The 26,617-nt window shown below is 37.0% G+C and overlaps 1 protein-coding gene across 1 annotated transcript; it reads right to left on the bottom strand.

Annotated features, from left to right (window-relative positions):
- Positions 1–13,626: 13,626 nt before the first annotated feature.
- Positions 13,627–16,146, bottom strand: LOC133823974 (uncharacterized). The gene is made up of 3 exons (XM_062256834.1): positions 14,940–16,146; positions 14,764–14,831; positions 13,627–14,601 (listed from the first exon to the last, which is right to left on the bottom strand). The coding sequence occupies exons 1-3, from the start codon at positions 16,144–16,146 to the stop codon at positions 13,627–13,629; spliced, it is 2,250 nt and encodes a 749-aa protein (XP_062112818.1).
- Positions 16,147–26,617: the final 10,471 nt, after the last annotated feature.

Here is a 26,617-nt window from a genome sequence, read left to right as displayed (position 1 = left end):
AGGTTTAAGAAGTTGCTTCGAAAGTGCCCGCATCATGGGATAGAGAAATGGATGTTGATGCACACTTTTTACAATGGTTTGGGGGGAAACACCTGGACCATAATTGATGTAGCAGCGGGTGGAGCATTTATGAGCAAAAATGCTAATGAAGTCTATGAACTGTTAGAGTAAATGGCCATGAATAATTATAATTGGCCTACAGAGCCTGAAAATAAGAGGGTGGCTAGAGTCTTAGAGGTCGATCTTATTGCTTTATTGATCGCTCAAGTGACATCTCTAACCAAGCAATTGCAGCCGAATAGCCTTGCCACCCAAGCAATGCAAGTACAAAATGTAATGAGTTGTGAGATTTGTGGGGGTTCGCATTCTTATGAGCAATGCCTAAGCACTGCTAGTTGCTCAACAGATGTGAACAGTTTTCCTTTGGAACATGTACATGCTATTGGTAACTTCCCAAGACCTTCCCACAACCCTTACTCAAATACATATACTCATGCGTGGAAGAATCATCCCAACTTGTCTTAGAAAAATAACCAAGGATTATAATCACAGTATCCACCTCAACACCCACCTCACCAATGACCTATGGACTACACCCTAGGCCTTATTGTGATCCAAAGCCACACCCATCTCATCCACCACCACATCCTCCAATGAACCCACCAACAACTCAACCTGACCAGTCAAATAAATTCATGACAGAGACAAGGTCTTCAATCAGGAATTTGGTAACACAAATGGGTTAGTTGGCTAAACTACTTTCTAGTAGACCACAAGGGAATTTTCCTAGATCCACAGAGGTAAACCCAAAGAAAGTTGTCAAGCGGTCACTTTAAGGAATGGTACGAGTTATAAGGGACCTTCAGTTTCATTTTCAGAGGAAGAGGTGAAGAGTCAGGATAACCAGGCAGCTACACCAGAGCAGAAGAGGGTCGCTGATGATCTTCAGAAAAAGGGTAATTAAAAAGTTGAGATTATGGAACCTACTCCTAAATTATCGTACCCTTAGATGTTTAAGAAAGTGAATCTCGATAAGCAGTTCTCCAAGTTTCTTGAGGTGTTTAAGAAACTTCACATTAACATACCATTTGCTTAGGCTTTGGAGAAAATTCCCAGCTATGTGAAGTTTATGAAGGATATATCATCCAAGAAAAGGAGAATGGAGGATTTTGAGACAATGGCTTTGACAGAGGAGTGCAGCGCCATCTTATAGAGGAAGCTCCCTCAGAAATTAAGGGATCCAGGCAGTTTACTATCCCGTGCACCATAGGAAATTTTCAGTGTGAGAGAGCTCTTTGTGATTTGGGTGCCAATATCAGTCTAATGTCATTGTCAGTTTATCGGAGATTGGGGTTAGGAGAAGCGCGCCCCACTACAGTGACACTACAGTTAGCGGACATGTCTATCAAGCATCCTACTGGGATTTTAGAGGACGTCCTAGTAAAAGTAGATAAATTCATCTTCCCAGCATATTTTATTGTATTATATATGGAGGAAGATGAGGACATGCCTATTATATTGGGAAGACCATTTTTAGCCACAGGGCAAGCTTTGATTGATGTCCAGAATGGTGAGTTAAGGCTCAGAGTACAAGGTGATGAGGTAGTTTTTAATGTCTTTAAAGCCTTAAAATACCCTCATGCTAGTGACACTTGTTTCAGTGTCAGTGTATTGGAGGAACAAAGTGAAGGAGTCAAGTCTATTGAGGACCCACTTAAGTTGAGTTTGGTTGCAAGCATGGAGGAGTGTGATGGTATTGAAGCCAGAGAATATGTTAAGTGGTTGAACTTAGGGGGGCAAGTTTATAAAAAAATATTTGAGGAATTGGGGTAAGTGCCTGAAAGACTACTCCCTTCTATTGAGAAACCACCAGCCCTTGAGTTAAAGACATTACTCGATCACCTTCGATATGCATATTTGGGTGAGAACAACACACTGCCAGTTATTATTTTCGCATCGTTGTGTACTGTGGAAGAAGATAAGCTACTTAGGGTGTTGAGGGCTCACAAGCTAGCTATTGGGTGGACTTTGGCGGATATTAAGGGTATAAGCCCTTCAATGGTGATGCACTGTATATTAATGGAGGATAATAGTAAGCCTAGTATCGATGCTCAGAGGAGGCTTAATCCTTCAATGAAGGAGGTGGTAAGGAAGGAAATCCTTAAATGGTTGGATGTAGGGGTGATTTACCCAATATCTGACAATGCATGGGTTAGTCCTATTCAGGTAGTCCGGAAGAAAGGTGGCATGACGATAAACTGAATAAGGCAACCAGGAAGGACCATTTCCCCTTGCCTTTTGTAGATCAAATGTTGGACAAATTGGCAGGCCATCCTTTTACTGTTTCTTGGATGGGTATTCGAGGTACCATCAAATTCCCATTGCACCGGAGGACAAAGAAAATATCACTTTCGCGTGCCCCTATAGAACATTTGCATTTAGGAGAATGTCATTTAGGTTGTGTAACGCTCCAGCAACGTTTCGGAGATGTATGATGTCTATCTTTTCAGACATGGTGGGAAAAGGTATAGAAATATTCATGGATGACTTTTCCGTCTTTGGGTCCTCTTTTGATGGATTTTTGGCTAATTTGGAGATGGTTTTGAAAATATGTGAGGAATCAGACTTAGTATTAAATTGGGAGAAATGTCACTTTATGGTGACGGAAGGAAAAGTCTTGGGCCATAAGATTTCATGCCATGGTATTGAGGTAGATAGGGCCAAGATATCTACAATAGAAAACTTACCTTTAGGCCAAGATATCTACAATAGAAAACTTACCTCCACCAGTGTTTGTAAATGGGGTTCGTGGTTTTTTGGAGCCATGTTGGATTCTATAGGAGGTTTATAAAGGACTTTTCAAAGATTTTGAAGCTCTTATGCACTCTACTTATGAATGGTGTGGTGTTTGACTTTGATGCTGAATGTTTAAGGGCATTTGACACGCGAAAGGAAAAATTGGTTTCTGCTCCTATTGTTGTGTCACCGGATTGGGATCAACCTTTTGAGCTTATGTGCGATGCGAGTGATTATGGAGTAGGAGCGGTTCTGGGACAACGATTTGACAATGTATTTCAAACAATTTATTATGCTAGTCAGACCTTGAATGATGCTCAATTAAATTGTGCAACTACTGAGAATGAATTACTTGCAATTGTCTTTGCGTTTGATAAGTTCAGGCCATATTTAATTGGTAAAAAGGTGATTTTTATACATATCATTTTTCTATTAAGTACCTTATGACCAAGAAGGATGCCAAACCCCGCTTGATTTGATGGGTCCTATTATTGCAAGAGTTTGATATGGAAATTCGTGACAAAAAAGGGATAGAAAATCTAGTTGCAGATCATTTATCTAGATTGGAAAAAGGAGAAAAGCCTAATGAGAAAGAGGAACAAATTGATGACAACTTCCTGGATGAATAGTTATTTTCCATTGAAAGTGAAGATAAGTTACTGTGGTTCGCTGATTATGTCAATTATTTGGTAGCTAAAGTTGTGCCTCTGAATATGTCAAGGCAACAACTTAAAAAGTTATATTCAGAAGTCAAGCATTATTATTAAGATGAGCCCATTCTCTTTCGTCATTGTGTTGATCAAGTAAGTAGAAGATGTGTCCCGAAAGAGGAGATGATTTCCATTCTTACTCATTGCCATACTTTACACTATGGCGATCACTTTGGAGGAACAAGGACAGTAGCAAAAGTTTTGCAATGTGGGTTTTATTGGTCCAGGTTATTTAAATATGCTAGTGCCTTTGTCAAGAGTTGTGATCGTTGCCAAAAGACCGGTAACATGTCAAGATGAGATCAAATGCCGATGACTGGAATTCTTGAAGTTGAGTTTTTCGATGTGTGGGGAATAGATTTTATGGGACCTTTCATGTCATCTTTAATAACTAGTACATTATGCTTGTAGTGGAATATGTTTCTAAATGGGTGGAAGCTGCAGCAACTCATACTTCTGATGGTAAGAGGTACTTAAATTCCTTCATAAAAATATTTTTACCCGATTCGGTACTCCAAGAGCAATTGTTAGTGACAAAGGAAGTCATTTCTGCAACAAGTAATTCATTGCTCTATGCGCTCGTTATGGAGTTCGTCATCAAAAGGCTTTGTTCTATCATTCACTTGCCAATGGTCAAGCAGAAGTGTCAAATTGGGAGATAAAAAGTATTTTGGAGAAGACTGTAAAAACATCAAGGAAGGATTGGTCGAAAATGCTTGATGATTCACTGTGGGCATATCGCACATCCTTTAACACTCCGATTGGTATGTCACTGTATTGATTGGTGTTTGGAAAGGCATGTCATTTACCGGTGAAACTTGAGCACATAGCTTATTGGGCAGTAAAACAGCTGAATGTTGATCTATTTATTGCAGGACAAAATAGTCTTATGGAGTTGAACAAGCTTGATGAATTTTAGAATGAAGCCTATGAGAATGCAAGGATTTATAAAGAAAAGTCTAAGGCATTTCATGATAAAGGATACTTAGGAAGGATTTCTAACTGAGAGATAAGGTGCTATTATTTAATTCTCGATTGAAGCTTTTTCCGGGAAAATTGAAGTCGAGATGGTCTAGACCATACACAGTTGTTGTCTCATTGCCTTATGGAGAGGTGCAAATTCATAGCGAGATGACAGGACATTTTAAGGTGAATGGTCAGAGATTGAAGCACTATTTGGAAGGACCGGTAGAAAAATGCAAGTCTGTGTTGCACTTGGAACCCCTCTAAGTTAGGTGTTCAACGTTTGGCTAAATGACGTTAACTACAACACTGTAGGAAGCATTACTATAATTTATTTTGTTTTTTTAATTCTTAATTATTTGAAAAATTCTATTTGGTTGTGTGTTTGGATTTGTATAGATTAATTTTGTTTTTATTTAGTTTTAGAGTAGGTTGTATGTAGAAACTGTGCAATTTGTGAAAGGGTAGTTTTCAAATACATCTAGAGGTCAAGTCGCGACTTACTCTTATAAGTCGCGGCCCTAAAAAAAGTTAGAGAGCTCAAAAAATAAAGGAAGAGGCGGGTCGTGACTTGATCTTATAAGTCGCGGTCCTAAACGAAGTCAGAGAGCATGCGAGTTTTGGTAGAAGAGGTGGACCACGACTTGCTACAACTGAGTCGCGGTGCCTGCACTACAAAAATTTGAGAAAAAAATTTAGGTGCCTCCATCAGAAAGGGAAAACTCATTACAAACCCACTTTTTCTCAAGCCATAACCCACATTTCGAATTTTTTCTCCTTCAAACCCATTTTTTTCTTTAGAATTCCTCTCATTCTTAAAACCACCATAAAGCCAAACTCACAACTTCATAGATTCATATTCCCTCCCTTCCTTCTTCTAATCCAAACCCTAAATAGTTTTATATGTGGCTTTGAACACAAGAGGAGTATTTGAAGAGTGGGAAATATCAACAATTCAAAGGTAAATAAGTCTTTAATTTTCTATGTTCTTCAAGTTCTGGGTTTGAAGTAGTTTTGTGCTAGATAGACAAGAGATTTCATTGGAATTTTGGGATAAATTGTTAGTATATATTGTGTTCTTTGAGTTGGTATTACGATTTGCCTATTGTTGGGGTGTTATTCAGTTGAGGGAAGTAAGAAAATTTAGCGGAAGTGCTGCAGAATTTTTGTAATGGCATTTAGTGAATTGTGTTATTATGGGACCAAGAAAAAATCCCGCTAGGGCTGCTTCATCAAAAAATGCAAATCGCCCCTCCACATCCCGCAACCAACCACCACAACCACAACCAGGCCCACAACCACCACCACCCCCTCCTCAAGAGTTTGACCCTACTAGATTCATTATTAAAGATGTCTTTGACCATTATCAGAGGTTGTCTCAACGACAAGTGATTCAACAACGAGGAATGGAATATCAAGACAAACCGTATCCTTAGGAAACATATGAAATAATTAAAGCCGAAATTAAGGGTCGCAATTGGCAGAGTTTTGTGGACCATTGAATGACCAAGGCCAATTGCTCCATGATTTATGAATTTTAGCTAATTTTTCAGGAGCGGTAAATAGGAAGGTCTTTTTGAGAGGGGTATGCGTGGAGTGTCATATTGATAATATTGATGATTTATATGGATTACCGATGTTGTCCTAGGAGGATGATGAATACTATCAGATGACCTATTATAGTGAGATCGATTAGACTGATGTGGCTGAAAATTGGGCATTCCCGAAGTTCTTTTTGTAATGCAAGATGATCAACCGAAGAATTTCAGAAGGTTTCAAATGAACAGAGTGGCTAAGGTTTGGACTATTTTTGTGAGTCCAAGGCTTATGCCCAACACTCACCTATCTATAGTTGGGGCTGATTAGTGTCTCCTTGTGTATGCTATAATGAAGGGACTCTCTGTGGATATTGGATGAGTCATACACACTAGTATCTGCTACTTGTGCTGACTGAGTACTACTGCTAGTTTGGGACATGGTTCAATGATTACAGATTTGTGTGAGGTGTGGGAGGTGCCTACATATCCTAGTGATATTTATAGGAAAGCAATGGGGCCTTTTTCTTGTGCTTCTGTGTTCAAGTTCAACGAACCATCTTTGGAGCTTCCTGTAGCACAACCCCGACAAGAGAGAGTTGAAGAAGGGGGAGATCACCGTAATGAACCTTCCAATGTCAATGTTCAACAAGAAGAACTATCCGGCAAAACCAACATACCCATAATTATTTGGGGGAACTTCACGATTATCATCGAGCCCAAGCGGACCGACAAAATGAGTTAGTTTATCGGTGGTCTAACCAAGAGGAGGCAAGCACTATTTTCCTTATCCACCACCATGGAATTCTTTCCTAGAACCACCACCATTATGAGATAATTCGTAGTAGGTAAGTTTTCTTTTATAAAACATTGGGGGCATTTTGTTTTATTTTCCTTAAGTTTTCTTTCCTTTCCTAGTCATTGTTTTGTTTATGTCATTTTGAGTTTTAAGTTTTAAGTTTGAGTCTAAAGTGAATTTATTGTGAACCATGATTTCCAATGGAGATAAAGTGAATGATAGATAGTATAATTCAAAGAAAATGAATTCATGAAAACTTGTGTAGTGTGTTAACTGCTTTTGTATTTCATTTTAGTGTGCCAACATACTTAGAAAACATTTTCATGCTCTATGAGTTGTACAGTTGAATTTTTTTATGCATGTTGAATGGATTTGTGGATTGTATAGTGAGAATTGTAAATTCTAGAACTTTCTTATTTGTTATTTGAGGAGAAATAATACATCATGCTTGTTTGGAAAAATGATTTAGGCCATTTTTTGATCGTTTGAGCTTTTCTTGCCAACCCTGAAATTCATTTTCCATTTATCACCCTTGTTGAGCCTAATTTTGTACTTTTTTGTTCTAAGACACTAATAAAGCCTAAGAATTGAAACCTTGATATAAATCCTTCCCTAAAGATATTATGATGCACGTGATGACAATATGGTGGGGATTTGTATTGGGGTTATTTGAATAAAGCTAGTGGGATTCGAAAGAGAAAAAATAGAGAGAGTATATGTACAAACATTAAAAAAGAAATTTTCTTGTTTATAAATGAATTACACTCCCAACGTATAAAAAGAAATAAGTTTGGGGGAGTGTAGTTAGTATCTTAAAAAAAAGAATAAAAACATATATCTCTCTAGGAAAAAAAAAAGGAAAAATTATTGGGGGGTTTATTAATTGGGTGGAAGAGAAAGGTCATGTGCATGTAGTAACTTTGAGCTTAAAAAGTCTTTCTTACCTACCTTTACCTAAGCCATTTAATTAGAAGCTTATAAAGTCCTATTGATTCCTAAGCATGTTTTGGTGTATATTAGTAAAGAATGGCAAATAAGTAAGCATATGGAGTACATAATTGGTTAGCGATATTCTTGGTTGAAATTCGATATGTATTGATGAATTCGCTATGTTATTTGTTGAGCATGATTAAGTTGTCTTAGATGTTTACAGGTTAAAGTGTTTTAGAGTAGTAGTTGACTGAAAATATGGGTTAAGATTAATGTTTAGTAGTTTTCTAAGAATTATGCGATTTATGTTCATGATTTGGAGGCACTAAAAATGTGGTTCATGCAGGTTCACATTAAAAGTTGTGTAGTGTCTTGTTTAGTGTTGTTTTTGTGAGTTGAGTCCTTTGTTCGTTAGAGAGTTTAATAACTCCATTTTTGTGTCGTTTTAGGATGTGTTTTTGTGGTAATCTTGAGTCGTTTTGTTTGTTTTGTGCAAGATTACTCTTGTGTTTGTCTTTGTTGTAGGTCGGTGCTATGGATCATGAGTTAAACGAGAAAAGAAGAAGAAATGGTGGGAAATGGAGCTTTTGGTGGTTGTTCGAGTCAAATTGGCGTTAAGGATGAGTCACATATGAACCAAGCTTTTTATTTCATATTTTTATTTTCTTCTTCAAGCTTTTGGATTGTATGAGTATGGATAATTATTTTATGATTGTAGTCATGCCATATATGAACCAAATCCTCTATCTAGGGGTTAATGTAGTCACTTGAATTTCGATTTAATTTTATTATGATGTTTAATTGATTGTTCTTCTTCATTCTAATCTATATGTTGTTTGCCTAGTGCTAGTAAATACCTGATCAATATTTGCTTGATTTATGATTTTGATTCAAAATTCAAAAGATGAGAATTAAATATGTTATCTTTATATAGACATATGTTACATATTGAACGAGAGTACATGTATGACTTGTGTAGCAATTAGGTTACCATTTTTAATGTCTGCTCTGTGTTTAAGTTTATCACAGAGATGTAGAAACCTGCATATATGTTGAGATCTTATATCTTGAAAAAGAATAGGAATCAATTTTTGTTAATCTGCTATTAGAATAGGAGGAAGAGATCTAAAACTGATTAGTAAAATTAATAGAATGAAAAATTGATGAAGTTAATACCCTACGCTTTAATTATTGAATCAATCTTAATTATTGCAAAGTTTATTTCAATTTTAAGTCTTAGTTTAAAAAATCACTCTATTTTCGACAACCAAATAGAAAGATAGAATTGGTTATTGGTACTTGATTGATAGTCTCCATGGGAATGATTCTTATTTACTATTTATATTACTTGAATCGATTGTGTATACTTGCACATCATATTTTCGCTATCATACCTCAAATTATCTCATACAATCCCAAATAATCTACCAAACCAATGTTCATCAATTGATTCCCATTAATCTATAATTCCCCGTAATTTGCCAAATTACCAAAATACCCCTAAGCTCACCCCGAGCCGAGTATTTTACCCCGTTGTGACTTTTCTACTAACTAGCTCCCTAGGATCGCCTCGTTCTGGGTAACTAAAATATATCCACATAATAATGCGGTTGCAATCATATATCACACATATTTACAATTATACCCTCAACGGGTCAAAATTATGAAAATGCCATTCTAATAAGAAACGGGCCCACATGCATACTTAATACACTTAAACATGTAAGCATAATCATATCATAATATAATTCACATAATAACATGCTCATAATACCTAAGTATATAATTAATTCAATTACTGCCTCTCGGCCCCCTAATCCGGGCACTAAGCCATATTACAGAAATTGGGATGTTAAAAGTGTGAACTCCTTTAGGTACTCGCGATCCGGACAGACGCGGATGTCTCCAAGGGAGGTCATCCCCTGAGGTCAGTGCTCAAGGTATGGATGTCTCCAGGTGAGGTCACGTCCCGAGATCCACTTTAGAAGTCCTCACGCCTTCTTCAATCAGCTGTCCTCTAGGTCTAGGATTTTGTCCTTGGGATCTAGAAGAGCTGCCACATGTCAGTCATAGTGGATACGAGCCACCAGAAGATCTTCTGACAACCTTTTGGGAAGCCTCGAGTAGTGGTGTCGAGTTGTAAACTCGACAATCAGTATTTCCCACTACGCTGTCTAAGATGGAGAAACATGCAACCACACTTTGACACCATCAAAGGAATGTTCCCCATAAAGCTGGTAAACAACTTTCTGCAATGGGCCCCGTGCAATCCGCCTGGGTTGTAGTCTCTATTTAGTGCAGCCCTTTTTGTATTAATTCAGCATTAATACCCCGATAATAGGGGAATTTGTATTAATAATATATGATTGACATTAATAACCACAACCTCTATAAATAAGGTTGGGGTATCTCCTTGTAAATGGTCTGGATTTTAGAGAGAGAAACTTTGTAACTCATTGCAATAAATACGCTACTAGAGAATCACCATTGAAGCTTTCTCAATCAAGCTTCAAGCTCACTAAATACCAGAAGCTCATGGACTAGGGCTCTTTTATTGCCTGAACTACGTAAAATCCTTGTGTTCTTTTCCATTATTTTATTTACACTCTCGTATTAGGTTGATAGCAAAAAAGGCAGTCAACATTTTGGTGCTTTCATTGAGAGCTTGAAGAACATAGTCATGGTGACCACTCGGAGAAATGCATCAGACGATGCAGCTCCTCCCACCAGAGTTGAGGGAGGAGAAATCAGTCATCCACAACCGCAGGACCTCCCTGAGATGGTGAAAGTCTACAACAAAAATGTCAAATATGATGTCGTAGATGATGAAGGCGATGATGAGTATTATGAGGAGGAATATCCTCAGCCCATGGATGAGGAGGAGATGCTAGAAGTGGTGGCACTTCGCGACCAGGTGGCTACTCAATAGTAGAAAGTTGACACCCAAGAGGGTAATATCGTCGCCCTATAGGAGATGTTTAATGCCATGAAGGCTACTCTCGTAGCCCAAGGGCTGTGAGTGGACCCCCATGGAGAAATACCAGCTAGGCAGCTAGTTGCTGTGCCACTAATGCACCCAGCTGGAGTGCCACATATTGACCTAGCCAGTGTGCCTCCTGAGCACCCGGCAAATGTGGCGCAAGATCTACAAGCTGGTGTGCCCCCTACACCCAGCTGGAGTTGGAGCCCCACCTGTGCCACAAGTTCGTGGCAAAGGTAAGTTCGACGAAAACCCTGCTCCCAAACAAAAGAAGGCTCGTCAGACCCCCGTAGACAACTAGGCCCTAAGGCCAACTAGTAGGGATAAAGGCCTAGGTGCCCGAGAACACCTCCAGGCCATCAGCGCCTATGGAGCCCAGGGCGTTCCACCTAGTCGCGCTAGTACGGATCGCACGAGGCTTGGAGGTGGTGTCCCACCAGCACCTCGCCATCACCATAGGAACAATGGCCAATGAACAAACAAGCAAAACATCCCTGTTAACCGAGAATGCATAATCATCATCTCGGTTAACAATGAAAATATTGAGTACGACGGGGTAACAGAAGTAGCATACCTCAAGGGTAATGGTACATTCCGAGGTCAAATTGACCTATCAGATGACCTGAATGCTCGAAGGGGTAAAGGATCCCAGGCACGAACCCGAGAGAAAGGACCAACTAGACCTCTGGGACAATCTCAATGCTTGTAAGAGAGATAACCCGACACAAAGTTCCAACCTATACCTCGACCCCCTCCGCGCATAGTTAGAGAGCTTGAAGAGGATAATGCTCATAATGGCCCGACGACAAGGCCATGACTCAGACTCGGAGGAAGAGGAGGGGAAGCCATGCACTCATCACATTGTGGAAGCCTCGTTACCACGAGGCTTTAAGATGCATGCAATCACATCTTATGATGGAAACACAGATCCCACCGAAAACCTTTCGAAGTTCAATAGGTTGATGTCAGTGCATTGTGTCTTCGAAGATGCCAAGTGTCATGTGTTCCTATTAACCTTGACAGGAACAGTAGATGAATGGTTCAAGAAGCACAACCCAAGATCCATTCATTCGTGGCACCAGCTGTCATCTTCATTCCGAACACAATTCGTAGCTGCTCGGAAGGTGAGCTTTGAGGTCAATGCTTTGACCAACATAAAGTAGGGACCTTTCAAGACCCTCACAACTTACATCAAGCGCTTCAAGGAGGAAGCTGCGAGGACGAAGAGGGTCGACGACAGCCAGCAGCTGATGGACGGTATTGACCGATTTACCAATGAAGAGGCGACGTTAGTATTATGTTGAGCTCGAAGCATAATGTAAGCTTGAAAGCACGTTGGATCAACAATGTGTATATGGTTGGAAATCCTTATTCTTATGAATTTATAGTTGAAACCATGTGTAAACAACCATATTTTTAAGGGATATTTATTTAAGTAATGCATTTAAATGTATTTGTTTAAATGTATAGTGATATTCTAATTGTGTTATGATTATAATTTCTGATTTAAAAAAATTAATATCAATTTAGATTTTAAGAAATTATTAATAATGTTTTTTATAGAATATAATATCAAACATATCTCTTCAATTTCAATATAAACATGTGTATTCTTCTTATTTTTAATAGTTTGTATTAACTTTAACGGAATATTCCAAATATTTAACTGAATATACATTTAAAATTAATTAAAAATAAATATTTATTAATTACATTAATATAAATTCAAATATTATAAAATATTATTATTATAATAATAATATTTAATCATTATATTAATATAAATTCAAATGTTATAAAATATCATTATTATAATGATATATAATATAAAACTAAATATTTAATAATTATATTAATATAAATTCAAATGTTATAAATTATTAATTTCTTAATATATTATATATAATCCTAATTTTTATAGAATAAATATTTAGTAATTATATTGATATAAATTTAAATATTATAAAATATTATTATTACAATAATATTTAATACAAAACTAGATATTTAATAATTATATTAATACAAATTCAAATATAATAAAATATCATCATTATAATAATATTTAATACATAATTCTAATTTTTTATATTTAAAAATAACATGTTACTTTTTTTTTTTTTGATGAATCAACAGCTATTCATTACTCCACTTACAAATTTACAACCTATAGGCGCCTATTGATAAGGCCCGTTCTCTATACAAATATAGAAACAAAGCTATAATAATTCAAACCATGTCTTATCACCTTGATCTATTTGCTTAGGCATTATACATGTTATCCTAGTTTTAATTTGCCATTTGGCTTCCTGAACTAACAACGTGGGAGAAATAATGCTTGATTGCCATAGTTTGTAATTTCTAGCCCGCCATAAATGATAAACCAGCGAGGCAACTGAGGCAGCCAGGACTTTCTTCTGAAACTTGCTTCTCCTGGACCTGTCTATCCACCTAAGTAGTCCCTGCAATGACTCTGTATGAGCTTTCCATCCCAGCCAAGTCTTCATTTGATGTAAGCATTCCTGAGAGAATGAGCATTTGAAAAATAGATGGGCCCCTGATTCTTCAGCTCCATTGCAGAGGATACAAGTTGACTCCTCTGATATATTGAACCTGCGAAGTCTGTCTCTGGTTTTGAGCCTATTCTGTACTGCTATCCAAAGTATAAAGCTATGTTTGGGTATGTTAAACCTGCCCCAAACTTCTTTGCTCCAATGGAACTTTTCTTGCACCTGAATAAGCAATTTGTACCCTAAGGAAATTTGATAAGTCTTCTGTGTAAACTGCCCAGGGTCCATAATCTTTTTAACTTGATCTTTAAGCATCACTAACTTCCTCCAGTACCAGCTGCTAAGGGACGGAGCCTTGTAGCTCCACCACTCCTCATTCTTTATATACACATTATGCACCCACTTAACCCATAGATTGTCTTTTTTTTGTTGCAATTGACCAGACATTTTTAAACATAGCTGCTCGGTTCCACTCTGAGATACTCATGAAACCTATTCCTCCAGCCTTCTTAGGCTTACAAAGCCTACTCCAGGCCACACTTCCAGCCCTAACCATAATACTCTGCCCTTTCCAGAGGAAACTTCTACAGACCCTTTCAATTTCAGACATAATTTCCTTGGGTAGAATCATGATTTGACTCCAATAGGCATGAATGGAAAGCAGTACCGAATGAATCAATATTGATCTACCAGCAAATGATAAATTCCTGGTGCTCCAACTCTTAATCCTAGCTGTCATTTTCTCAACCAGCAGTTTACAATCAATAGCTGAGATTCTCTTGGCACAGATGGGGATACCAAGATACTTAAATGGTATAGTACTTCTACTGAATCCTGACATATCAGTTACTCTTCTAATTTCCTCCTCACTCATACCACTACAGTAGATGGCTGATTTTTTGATATTTGGGATCAATCCAGAGGACTTTGAGAACAACTTTAGCCCCTGCAACATTATATATATGCTCTTGAAATCACCCTTGCAGAACAATAACACATCATTGGCAAAGCTGAGATGATTTAGCTTTAAGCCTCTGCATCTGTCATGAAACTGAAACCCCTCCTTCTCCCCAACTTTTTGCATGATTCTACTCAAGTATTCCATTCCAAGTACAAAAAGCAAAGGGGACATTGGGTCCCCTTGCCTCAAACCTCTTTTCGCTGCAAAGAAACCATGCATAGATCCATTAAACATGAGAGAATACTTAGGTGTAGATATGCAAGCCAATATAAGCCTAATGAATTTGTCAAGGAATTTAAAGGCTTGTAGCATCTCTTCTATGAATCCCCATTCCATGGTATCATATGCCTTTTGTAAATCCAGCTTTATCATGCAATTGGGCCTACTTGATTTCCGTCCATAGTGTCTAATGAGATCCTGACAAATCATAATATTATGAGAAATTATTCTGCCTTGAATAAACCCCCCTTGGTTTTGAGCCACTAGATCAGGAAGGATGACTTTCAGCCTACTACAAATCAATTCTACAGCCACTTTGTATAGAACATTGCAGCAAGATATAAGACGGTAATCACTTACAGAATTAGGACATTTGCACTTAGGGATAAGAGTAATCACTGTAGAATTAATCTCTTTTAACAGCTGCCCTGTATGAAGGAATGATAATAAAGCTTCACTTATTTCATCACCAACTAACTCCTAATTGTCTTGAAAAAAGTAGCTGCAGTAACCATCAGGTCCTGGAGCTTTCATACCAGGGATGCTAAACACAACAGCTTTAATGTCTTCCTTAGTAAACTCAGCTGAAAGAAAATTTGCTTGCTGCCTAGATAACACAGGTCCGTGAGCCATAACAGAGATTTTAACTTGTTGCCTCTTGTGCATTTGGGTACCCAGCAAGGACTGATAATAGGAGAGAAAGGCTTCAGTAACCTCATCAGGAGTCTCCACCCTAATCCCTTCTGCATTAATAATAGAACATATCCTATTCAGGCACCTTCTTTCTTTGATACTAGAATGAAAAAATGCAGAGTTTTCGTCCCCTTCTTTAACCCAAGTAACCTTAGCTTTTTGGGACAAATATGATTTATAGTTTTTCTGTACTGCTGCATAATGTTGTCTGGCTTCCAATTCTTGATTCTGTAGAACCACATTCAAAGGGTCACGATGCATTTTATTCTGACAATCACTTAACTTCTCTTTAGCTTGCACATAGGTCATATGAATCTCTGAATAACCCCTCTTGTTCAGCTCTTTAAAGATGGACTTAAGATTCTTCAGTTTAGACACAATTTGGTACATTTTAGTCCCTTTAACCATTTGATTCCACCCCCTACACACTTCTTGATGATATTGAGGATGAGAAGACCACATTCTAAAGTACTTGAATGGTTTCTTTCCACTAGGAATGTCAGAATGCACTGTAATAACTGCTGGTGTGTGATCAAATATGCCTTCATTATGGAAAATAGCTTCAGCATTTGGAAATTTGTCCATCCAAGCTTGATTCGCCATAACTCTATCAATCTTGGAGTAGATTTTATATGGTCCTTGCTGCTTATTACTCCAAGTGTAGAAATTCCCACTGTATTTAACATCATCCAACTGACAGCTAGAAACACAATTCAGAAACTCATTATTCAAGCTGTGTCTAGCTTTATCCCCAATTCTCTCATCTCTGTTCAAGATATCATTAAAGTCCCCAAGCACAACCCATGGGTCCATTCTAGCCATCTCCTGTAATCCTTTCCACAAGCTTTTTCTCCCCTCCTCATCATTAAATCCATATACAAAAGTAGCAAAAAAACTATGCTTATTGTCCACAGTAGTAGCAGACAAATCAATAAACTGGTTTGAACAACTTAGTATACTTACATTGTTTCTCAAAGGGTTCCAAGCAATTATAATCCGTCCCCCCTTATGCCACGCACTATTGGAGGTGAAACACCAACCTGAGAACATGTGAACATACAAGGCTCCAAGCTTTGGAGCCTTCACTCTCGTCTCAAGTAGACCAACTAACCCAGCTCTCTGATGAGCAATATATTGCCTTACTACCTTTTGCTTATGCTGGGTATTGATCCCTCGGACGTTCCAGCATATAACCCTATCCATTGGAAAGAGGAGGCCCTCCCCCTCCTCCCGTTATTCCCAATTCCCCCACTCTCTGGTGGTTCTCTTGCATAATGTCACTCTGGCTCTCCCCATTCGGAACACTTGATGAAACAGTAGACTCTGCTAACGCCTGAAAAGAGTTCAATGTGGATGGACCAGCTATAGAAGCCTTGTCTTTGACCCTCCACCCTTTCGTAATAGCCTGAAACCCATCATCTATTTTTTTAGGTACCTCCATTTCTTTTTCCTCTGGTTTCTGATTCACCTCTTTAGCTATCCACTGTTGCTTCCTACTTTCTTTCTTTCTACAATCTTTAGTAGCATGCCCCATACCCTTGCAATGCCCACAAATGATTGGTTTCCATTCATATGTGAAACCTACTGTAACATTAGATTCAAATTCATCCTCAAATTCAATATAGCTTGGGAATTCCTGCCGAAGACTAACTTCAACCAGAACGCGAGGAAAATTGAGTTTGTCTCTCTCTTGTGTAATCGCATCTACCATCAGAGGCTTCCCCACTTGACTGACAATCTTGAATAGAGACTTTTGACCCCAATATTTCAATTCCAAATCCTCCAATTGAATCCAAATTGGAACTGTTCGTATATCCTCCTTCTTGAAATTAGTGTTTGGATCCCAAGCTTTCATAACAACAGGCCTCTTATTGAAGAATATGTATCACCCCGTGAGTATATCATCCCTAAATTCAATACTATCAAATCTAATAAGGAAAATTCCATAGGAAAGCATACCCACTTTATCCACTCTGTCATTCCATAATCTTCTGGCAAATCCTTCAATCACAGAAAGAGGCGGATTGGCTCCCAGAACATAACAGACGATTGAAGAATTCCAGAAGGAGATTTCCTCTTCAATGTCTTCCATAGTGATTTTAATCTTGTTAGCCTTTTCCTGAAAAGAGTTTTCCAGATTCCGAACCACATTCCCAGATCTAAGAACTGGAGGAGTGGCATAGATACCTTTCGATAGAGCATTCGAACACATCTGAGTAGCTTCAAGGAAAGCAGCAAACTCAGACCGAACCTCATCTTGCTGTTGCAAAACCTTCAGAGATGATTTCAGGGACAACGGAGCCTGAAACACATCTTGTAATGCAGGGTCATCACCTTGATCCTCCGTACCTTCATCCTCATCTGTGAACTCAAGGGGCTCAATTCCTAAAACTTCCTCCATAGATTTAGTCTTTTTCACGTCCGCCGTAGAATTAGGACCTCGTTTCTTCTTCTTCTTAGCAGAACCCTTCATCTTCCCCTGCAACTTGGCTCTTGTTTTCGCCATGGCACCAGCCCACGAGAGAGCTGCAAAAGCTAAGAGGCAGGAAAAATTTTAAACTAAGAAAAGACTTTTAATACTTAACATATAAAATAACTTTTTTATTGTATAATCTAACTTATATAAATATATATTCATATAAAATAACAAAAAATATTATAAATAAATTACATATAAGTGTCGTGTGTACAAAAAATATGATTGTGTAACTATATAAGAAAGTAGAATACCATTTCTCTTTTATAAAAAATAAATAAGTTTGTTCTCCAATCATTGATGTTTGAATAAATAATATCATGAATGTTTTGTACCTTGGATATGATAATTTGTGTTCTAAAAAGTTATCATATTATTTTTTATTTATTTTTTTAAAAAAGCCAGACAAATTTTTGGTTTAATTTTTCTTTTAATATGTTTGTGTTGTTATTTTATATATAATATTGTTTTAAAAAAAATGTATATGGCAATCATAAAAACATAATAAAAATAATCAATAAATTTTCTAAATATAACTAAACAAACTTGCATTGGTTGCTCTAATTAATATTAAACATATAACTAATTATATATAATATCTTTTTTCTTTTTCTTCTTAAAATTCGTCAAAAAGATGTATAATATCTCACAAGTTTAGTATAATATTTTGTTTAATATTAATCATATATTATTTTTTTCTTAAATAAAATTATATAATATTCTACCTTTTGGATTATAATGTTATTTTGATTATGATTATAAAATATGTTATTTTCCTTCATCATTCCAGTATTTATTATTAATTTTTTAAGATAAAATAATCATTGTATCACCTATTTATGTAAATATGTAATAGTCATTCAATTGAATCGACTTACAAAACTCAGTAGTTAATGAGTTGAATGATGTATGACAATTAGGATAATGGGGATAGAAAGTGTGTTTGGAAAAGAGAAAGTGAAACTAGCCCTTTTCCTTCTATTTACCTCTGCTATGGTAGAGTTAAAAAGTTTTGAAACATTACTGCATCAATGCTGTGTTTTTCAATTATTGTAATATGGAGAATTATTAGAGTTTTATTTATTTATTTTACAAAACTAGCAATTAAATTCTAAAGTTCTATCACACCTCTCATATCTCTCACTGCATAGAGGGTGAGCATTAATGCGAAAAGAAAAGGAATGAAAAAATCTGTATTGATCGAAAGAGAAGTAATTACAAAAGAGAAAACATAGGCTATATAAATAGCTGAACAAGATAAGCAAAACAGAAATTAGTTAACTAGCCTAACTATCTATAACAGATATAACTGAAGAAAGGCTAACAAAAAGATCCTATCAAGCTAATGTGTTTCAAGGGTGAAAACTAAATAATACACATATAATTCTAATACCCCCACAAGATGGACGGTGTATGTCATGAACGGTCATCTTGCTGATGTGGGAATTGAGAGAGGTAACGGAGAGAGCCTTAGTAAAAGCGTCTGCCAGTTGGAGGGAACTACGAACAAGAATGAGGCGTATAGAACCAACATTGATCTTGTCCCGAATGAAGTGGCAGTCAAGCTCAATATGCTTGGTTCTCTCATGGAATGTAGGATTATTGGCTATGTGGATAGCTAAAAGATTATCACAATAAATAAAGACAGGTGTGGATGAATGAATGTGGAGGTCAGCTAAGAGGTACTACATCCACGTGAGTTCACTTGCGGTGGCAGCTAGAGCACGATATTCTACTTCAGCAGAACTTTTGGAGATTGTAGGCTGCTTCTTGGTGCACCAAGACACCAAAAAATCTCCTAAAAACACACAAAAACCTGTAGTTGAACATCTTGTAAGAGAGTAAGAAGCCCAGTCTGAGTCGGAGAATGCTCGGAGGTGAGGATAAGAAGTAGGAGAATAGAGTAAGCCTTGTCCAGGGCTGCCTTTCAGAAATCGTAACAAGTGGTGGACTGCTTGTAGATGAGTGGTACGAGGAGCAGACATGATCTGGCTTAATGTATGAACCAAATAGGTGATATCTGGTCTAGAAAGCATCAAGTATAGCAAACGTCCAATGAGTCGTCGATACTGAGAGGGATCTGCTAAAGGTTCACCTTGTACATTGTCGAGCTTTAGTTTAGGATCCATAGGCGTTTTAGCAGGTTTGCTGCCTAGATACCGTGTCTCTTCAAGTAGAGTGATGGTGTATTGTCTTTGTGAGAGGAACAAACCATGTTTGGAGCGAGCAATTTCGAAACCAAGGAAGTACTTGAGTGTACCGAGAGCCTTAAGTTTGAAATGAGCATGAAGGGAGTCCTGAAGTTGATGGAGTATCTTGAGATTTGGTCCAGCTACGATGATGTCGTCTACATAGACAAGTAGAGCGATGAAGTGTTGATCTTGTCCCCGTGTGAAGAGAGTGTAATCTGCTTGTGATTGTTTAAAGCCAGCGGAGAGTAGAGCATCTGATAGTTTTGTGTACCATTGGCAAGAGGATTGTTTGAGGTCATAGATTGACTTGTTGAGTTTGCAAACTAGAGGTGGAACTGCACAAGGAAGGTGAGAAACAGTAAGGCCTCTGGGAAGGGACATATAGACTTCTTCATTTAAATCACCATTAAGGAAGTCGTTGTTAATATCAATTTGAAGAGTATGCCACTATTTTACAGTAGAGATGGCAAGGAGAAACTTTAGTGTCACCATCTTGACAACAGGCGAGAAAGTGTCGAAATAGTCCATGCCTTCTTGTTGTGAGTATCCTTGTGCGACTAGTCTTGCTTTATATCGTTCAATGGAGCCATCATTGTGAAGTTTAAGCTTGTAGACCCATCGACAACCAATTGCATGTTTATTAGGTTGAAGAGGCATAATGGTCCATGTATTAATTGTTTTGTAGTGCCTGTAGTTCGTCATTCATAGCCTTGATCCAAGGCTCATGTGCAATGGCCTGTTTATATGTCTGAGGTTCATTTTGGGAATAAACTGCACAAATAAAAGTTTTATGAGTAGGTGATAACTTAGAAAAGGACATGTAATTATGGATAGGATAGAGAAGAGAAGAGTTAGTATGAGTAGATGAGTGACATTCAATGTCACGTAGGTATGCAGGTGGTCTTGAGGGCCTGCTTGAACGCCTTAGTAGAGGCTGAGATGGGGTTGAGGTTTTAGCAGTAGCATCAAGTGAAGAATCATTGACAGAAAGAGAAACATTAGGAGATGAGTTAGTTGTGGAAGGATTTGGTGAGTCAATATCCTGCATAAAATTGTCAGTAGCAAATGAACTAGTTTCATCATGATAATAATCAATAATAGGAGTAGTAGTGACTTTAGTAGAAGGTAATACTATATTAGAGAAAGGATCAGTAAGAGAATTTAAGGAATTAAGTTTTTGAAAAGGAAAGATATGTTCATGAAAAATAACATTTCTAGAAATAAAGAAAGTTTTGGTATTTAAATCATAAAGTTTATATCCTTTTATACCATGGGCGTATCCCATAAGAACGCAAGTCCTAGCCCGAGAATCGAACTTGGTGCGATGTGCATCTAGTGTAGATGCAAAAGCCAAACATCCAAAAGATCTAAAGTGATCATAATCAGGAGGTATGTTATAGAGAATCTCGTACGGTGTTTTATTTTTTAGATTAGGCATGGGGATACGGTTAATGATATAAGCTGCAGTGGATACACAGTCTGACCAAAACTTGATGGGAATGTTAGCTTGAAAATAGAGAGATCGAGCAACATTAAACAAATGTTGATGCTTTCGTTCAACCACTGCATTTTGTTTAGGTGTTTCGATAGAAGTAATTGATGTAAAATTCCCTTTTGAGTGAAAAGATCTATGAAAGCAAGCTCAGGGGCATTATCAGATCAAAATTTCTTAAGAACACAGTTAAACTGAGTTTCGATAAGAGAAAAAAATTGTGGCACAATAAGTAGAGCATTAGATTTTTGTATTAAAAAGTATAGCCAAGTAAATCTAGAACAGTCATCCACAAGAGTCAAAAAAATATCTATGATTGGTATGGGAAGATATGTGGTGAGGTCCCCATATATCACAGTGCACAAGATCAAAAGGGTGATCAGAAAAACAATTATTACTAGAAAATGGCAATTTCTTAAGTTTTGCCTTTGGACAGATAAATCAAGGAGCTTTTTTGTGCAATTCAGAAACATTACAATGCAAAACAGATCTAAGTAAACCCAAACTTTTATTAGAAAGATGGCCTAGCCTAGAATGCCAAATTTATGCAGAAATAGAAAATGCATGACAAGGAGAATATGAATTGGATGTGGAAAAATATTTGTCCAGAATGTATAATCCATTGCTGGCTTTACCCGTGCCAATCATCCTCTTGGTGGGCATCTCCTATCTATAGAAAGAATTAGAATTGAAGCTAAGGGAAATAGAACCTTGAATGGTCAAGCAACTAACTGATATAATGTTGTATTTAAAAGAAGGAACATAAAGCACTTCAGTGAGAACTAAATCTTGATTAATAGCAATAGATCCACTGTGATGAACAAGCAAGGAATCACTGTTAGGCAGTATGAGTTTAGTAGGACATATAGGATTTAGGAATTGAAAAGCATTTACATTAGAACAAATATGTCTTGTAGCTCCTATGTCTACAATCCAAGAATCAATCACAGGTATGAATGAATTGGTAGATAGTACAATTTCTGGATTACCTGTAGAAGATCTTGATTCTGTAGAAGTCATACCAGGTGCTTGCGTAGCAAGAATGTTGAGCAATTGTTGATATTGAGTGGCTATAAGTTGAGGCAAGAATGTTGTAGTGTTGAATTGGTTTGCTGCTGCGTCTTTGGGATTGATTTGTGCTTGCTCAGGTCTTGCATTATTTTTGACATCCTCAGAGGCATTGAACTGATTTGTTGAAGCTTCTTTGGACGATCTTTGCTTGTAACCAGGAGGATACCCGTGCAACTTGTAACATTTTTCAATGGTGTGTCCAAGTGTATTACAATGGGTACAAAAGGGTCTATTTCTTCTTGGAGGGTATGATTTGGATGCTGTTGAATCAGATCTTTGAGTGGAGGATCTATTACTTTGAAGAGCAAAGGCCATGGAAGAGGTAGGGTCTGCTGTAATATTACTTCTCTGATTCTCCTCTTGGGTAATCAAATGAAAAGTCCTGCTGAGATCAGGTAAAGGATCCATGAGCAAGATGTTCCCTCGGACTTGGGAGTAAGAATCCTTGAGTCCCATTAGAAAAGACATTATGTACTCCATATGATAATGTTCCTATAACTTATTAACTCCTCCACAGGTGCAGTTATTGCAGGTACAATTTGGTCTGTAGTTAGAGAGCTCTTCCTAAATGGTACGAAGCTTTGTATAGTAGATACTCATGGTTTGAGTTTCTTGTTTAAGGTTCATCAATTCATTTCGAAGGTTGAAGATGTGTGGTCCATTGCTTCTTTGAAATCTAACTTGAAGATCCTTCCAAATTTCTGCTGCAGAGTCATCGTATGTATAAGATGCTTGCTGAGATTTCCTTTGAAACTGAGTTCAGAATCCAAGAGATTACAATGTTGTTGTTGCGACACCAAGCATTGTATAAAGAAGTATCCGTAGGTGACGGCCTTGAAATCGAACCATCAAGAATTCCAATTTTGTTCTTGACTGAAATAGACAACTTCATTGCCCTGCTCCAAGAAGCGTAATTATCCTGACCTGTAAGAACTTATGAAACAAGAATGTTTCAAGCATTGTCGGAGTGATGGAGATAATACAGATCTGATGGATCCTCAAGGTGGGTTCTTGTGTTAGAAGATATTGGAATATGTTGAGTTAATGTCGGAGGAATTGGGGATTCATCAATGGCTGATGTATCATGATTATCTGGCGAAGATGTGGATTGACCAGTAGTAGACATTTTTGAATTTAAAGGATTCAAAGGAATAGAGAATAGAACACTCCAAGAGAAAAACATCAGAGCTTGATCGAGAACAACACTGTTTGCCGGAGAAGGGAGCACGGTCAACAGGGAGGATTGTCGGAGAGGTCACCGGAGAAGATGAGGGATTGAAGGGAAGGCTTAACCTTCGGTCTCTGATACCATAGTGCAAAAAGAAAAGGAATGAAAAAATCTGTATTGATCGAAAGAGAAGTAATTACAAAAGAGAAAACATAGGCTATATAAATAGCTGAACAAGATAAGCAAAACAAAAATTAGTTAACTAGCCTAACTATCTATAACAGATATAATTGAAGAAAGGCTAACAAAAAGATCCTATCAAGCTAATGTGTTACAAGGGTGAAAACTAAATAATATACATATAATTCTAATAAGCATCTCCAATGGAGTACTATAAAAGTGGTGTATAGTCATTTTTTAGCATATCTTCATAAAATTGAACTCCAATGACAGTCTAAAATATGTGCCAAATTTAGCCCACAATAAATATCACATTTTTTAATCACTTCTTTGCCAATCATTAATACAAATTATTAATTTTTTTAATTTTTAAATTATCTTTTAATAAAAAAATTATTTATTTTTGTATATTTCATCAAAACATTAATAATTATATTGATTTTTTTAGCTAGTTTCAACTTGTGCATTGGAGTACAAATGTAAAAAGTGAGTCAAATATATATCATTGACACATATTTTGAGTCAAATTTGACACGAACCATACACATCCATTGGAAATGGTCTTACATGTGTAAATAGTAGTTTCATTTACCACTATCATCCCCACTATTTTTTGTGCCATCCTTGCTGTATTTATTATTTGATTTAAAATGGATGGTTTGAGTTAAATTCATTCATAAAAGAATCATTCAAAATCATTATAATTATAGGGGAATTCTCCTATAGAGGCTTCACTTTAAGCCCCATCGGTGAGGCTCTTCACTGTTCTCGACTTGTGAACAGTTTTTTGCGCGAATTTTTTTTATGACCGTCTATATTGTAGTTATTTAGAGCATTCCACAAATTTTCAGAAAATTATGAATAGTTTATAGTACTGAAAACTAGGTTCAAATATTTTGTTTTCCACGCGCATAAAAAAATTAGTCACGCGGGCAACATGTTTGAACATAGTTTTCGGTACTGTAAACTATTCAGAATTTTCTAAAAATCGCACCGATGCTCTAAATAACTACAATATACACAGTCATAAAAAAAATTGTGCCGAAAATTATTTACGTGTCGAGAACACTAAGAGCCCCACCGGTAGGGTTTAAAGTGAAGCCCCTATAGGATAATTGTAATATAATTATATTCTTAATAGAAAATATTATGTATGTATATTTAAACAAGTACTAGTACTCAAATAAACTTTAAGATATTAGATTCAAATATGAGATATTAAACATCTTTATCATCTCGTAAAAAATTATTACTCCAATAGAATTGAAACAAACAGGAATTATTAATGAGGGTATCTCTCCATTCTGGTTCTATAACATGTGGACTGCCCATCCTCAGTTCAAGGGTACTGTTTTGAGAAACTGGAACAAGGCTTTGAGAACTGAGGGGTGTGGTTTGGATCAGATTTCTTGGAAACTCCTTCGACTTAAGCACGAGTTGAAGAAGTTTAACTGGAGGATTATTGGAGATGTGGCCAGGAAGTATGAGGACAGTAAAGCTGATTAACAAAAGACTAAAATTAATCTTTTCAATGACCCTCAGAATGAAAGTCTTTGCTCAGCTGAAAGAACCTCCTTTTTGAGGTTTAAAAGACAAGAGAAAATTTATGGTAGTTTTCTTAGACAAAAAAGTAAGATTGAATGGCTCCAATTTGGTGATGAAAATTCCTCCTATTTTCATGCTTATATGAAACAAAGGAAGAAAGCCAACAGAATAGCTTCATATGTAACAGCAGATGGACGAGTTGAGGATAACTATCCAAAGGTGGTTAGTCATTTTGTTGATCATTTTAAAGTTGTTTTGGGTTGTCCCAATAAAGCTACTGGATGTATTGACCTTGCCATAACTGAACTGGGTCTGAGTTTGAGCTTTGAAGACCAGCTGAAGTTAATTAAACCGTTTTCAAGCCATGAAGTTAAGGAAGCTTTATTCAGTATTAGCTCCATTAAGAGTCCTGGCCCTGATGGTTTTGGGGCTGGGTTCTTTAAAAGCTTATGGAAAGACATAGGGAAGGAGGTGTTTAAGGCAATACTAGAATTCTTTGATACTGGTCATATCCCTAAATCTCTGAATAATACTATCCTTACCCTCATTCCTGAGGTTGATCAGCCGACTACTGCAGCTGAGTATAGACTGATTTCCTGCTGTACCACCATCTACAAATGCATCTCAAAAATGCTCTGTCACAGGCTGGTTGATATTCTTCCTAAATTGATCAACCAGAACCAAGGGGCTTTTATTAAGGACAGGTCTCTTGCTCATAATGTTCTTATTCTTCAAGATCTCATTAAGGGTTACAAAAGGAAACATAGTTCACCCGGTTGTCTGATGAAGATTGATTTGAGCAAAGCCTATGATTCCATAGATTGGAATTTCTTGGAGAACTTGCTAAAAGCCTTAAGATTTCCTGGTCGTTTTATCAGATGGGTCATGATCTGTATGAGAGGTTCCTCTTACTGTCTAATGATGAATGGTCAGCTTCAAGGTAGTTTTCAAGGTGGTAAAGGTCTTCGTCAAGGTGACCCCATTTCACCTTTGCTATTTGTAATAGTTATGGAGTACATTACTGGATCTCTTTTTCAAGCTGCTAAGGAAAAATGTTTCAAGTTTCATCCTTTATGCAAAAGCTTGAATATAATTAGTCTCTGTTTTGCTGATGACCTTCTTATTGTTTGCAAAGCTAATACCAGCTCTATTAAGATTATTCAACAAACATTAGATGATTTCTCCTCTACTTCAGGGCTGCTTATCAATAAAAATAAGTCTAGAATTTATTTTGGTGGTGTTTCGGTTTTAGATAAAAGTGTTCTGCTGAAGCTTACTCAGTTGGCCGAAGGGGAGTTTCCTTTGATCTATCTTGGTATGCCTTTGAGATCAACAAAATGGAAAGCAATGGATTGTGATTTAATCCTTAAGAAAATTAAACATAGATTATTTTTTTG

This window comes from Humulus lupulus, chromosome 3, assembly GCF_963169125.1.
Source record: "Humulus lupulus chromosome 3, drHumLupu1.1, whole genome shotgun sequence".
Classification (NCBI taxonomy): domain Eukaryota; kingdom Viridiplantae; phylum Streptophyta; class Magnoliopsida; order Rosales; family Cannabaceae; genus Humulus; species Humulus lupulus.
The sequence above is the reverse complement of the archived record's forward strand: the minus strand, read 5'-3'. Positions and strand labels throughout refer to the sequence as shown.

Excerpts from the sequence above, each read along its gene's own strand:
- LOC133823974 (XM_062256834.1), bottom strand. The coding sequence starts at position 16,146 with ATGTTCTCAGGTTGGTGTTTCACCTCCAATAGTGCGTGGCATAAGGGG. Across the intron at positions 14,832-14,939 it reads TGTTGTGTTTAGCATCCCTG|GGCAGCTGTTAAAAGAGATT; the intron begins GTATGAAAGCTC and ends TCCTTCATACAG. Across the intron at positions 14,602-14,763 it reads AGTGCAAATGTCCTAATTCT|GATCTCATTAGACACTATGG; the intron begins GTAAGTGATTAC and ends ATGATTTGTCAG.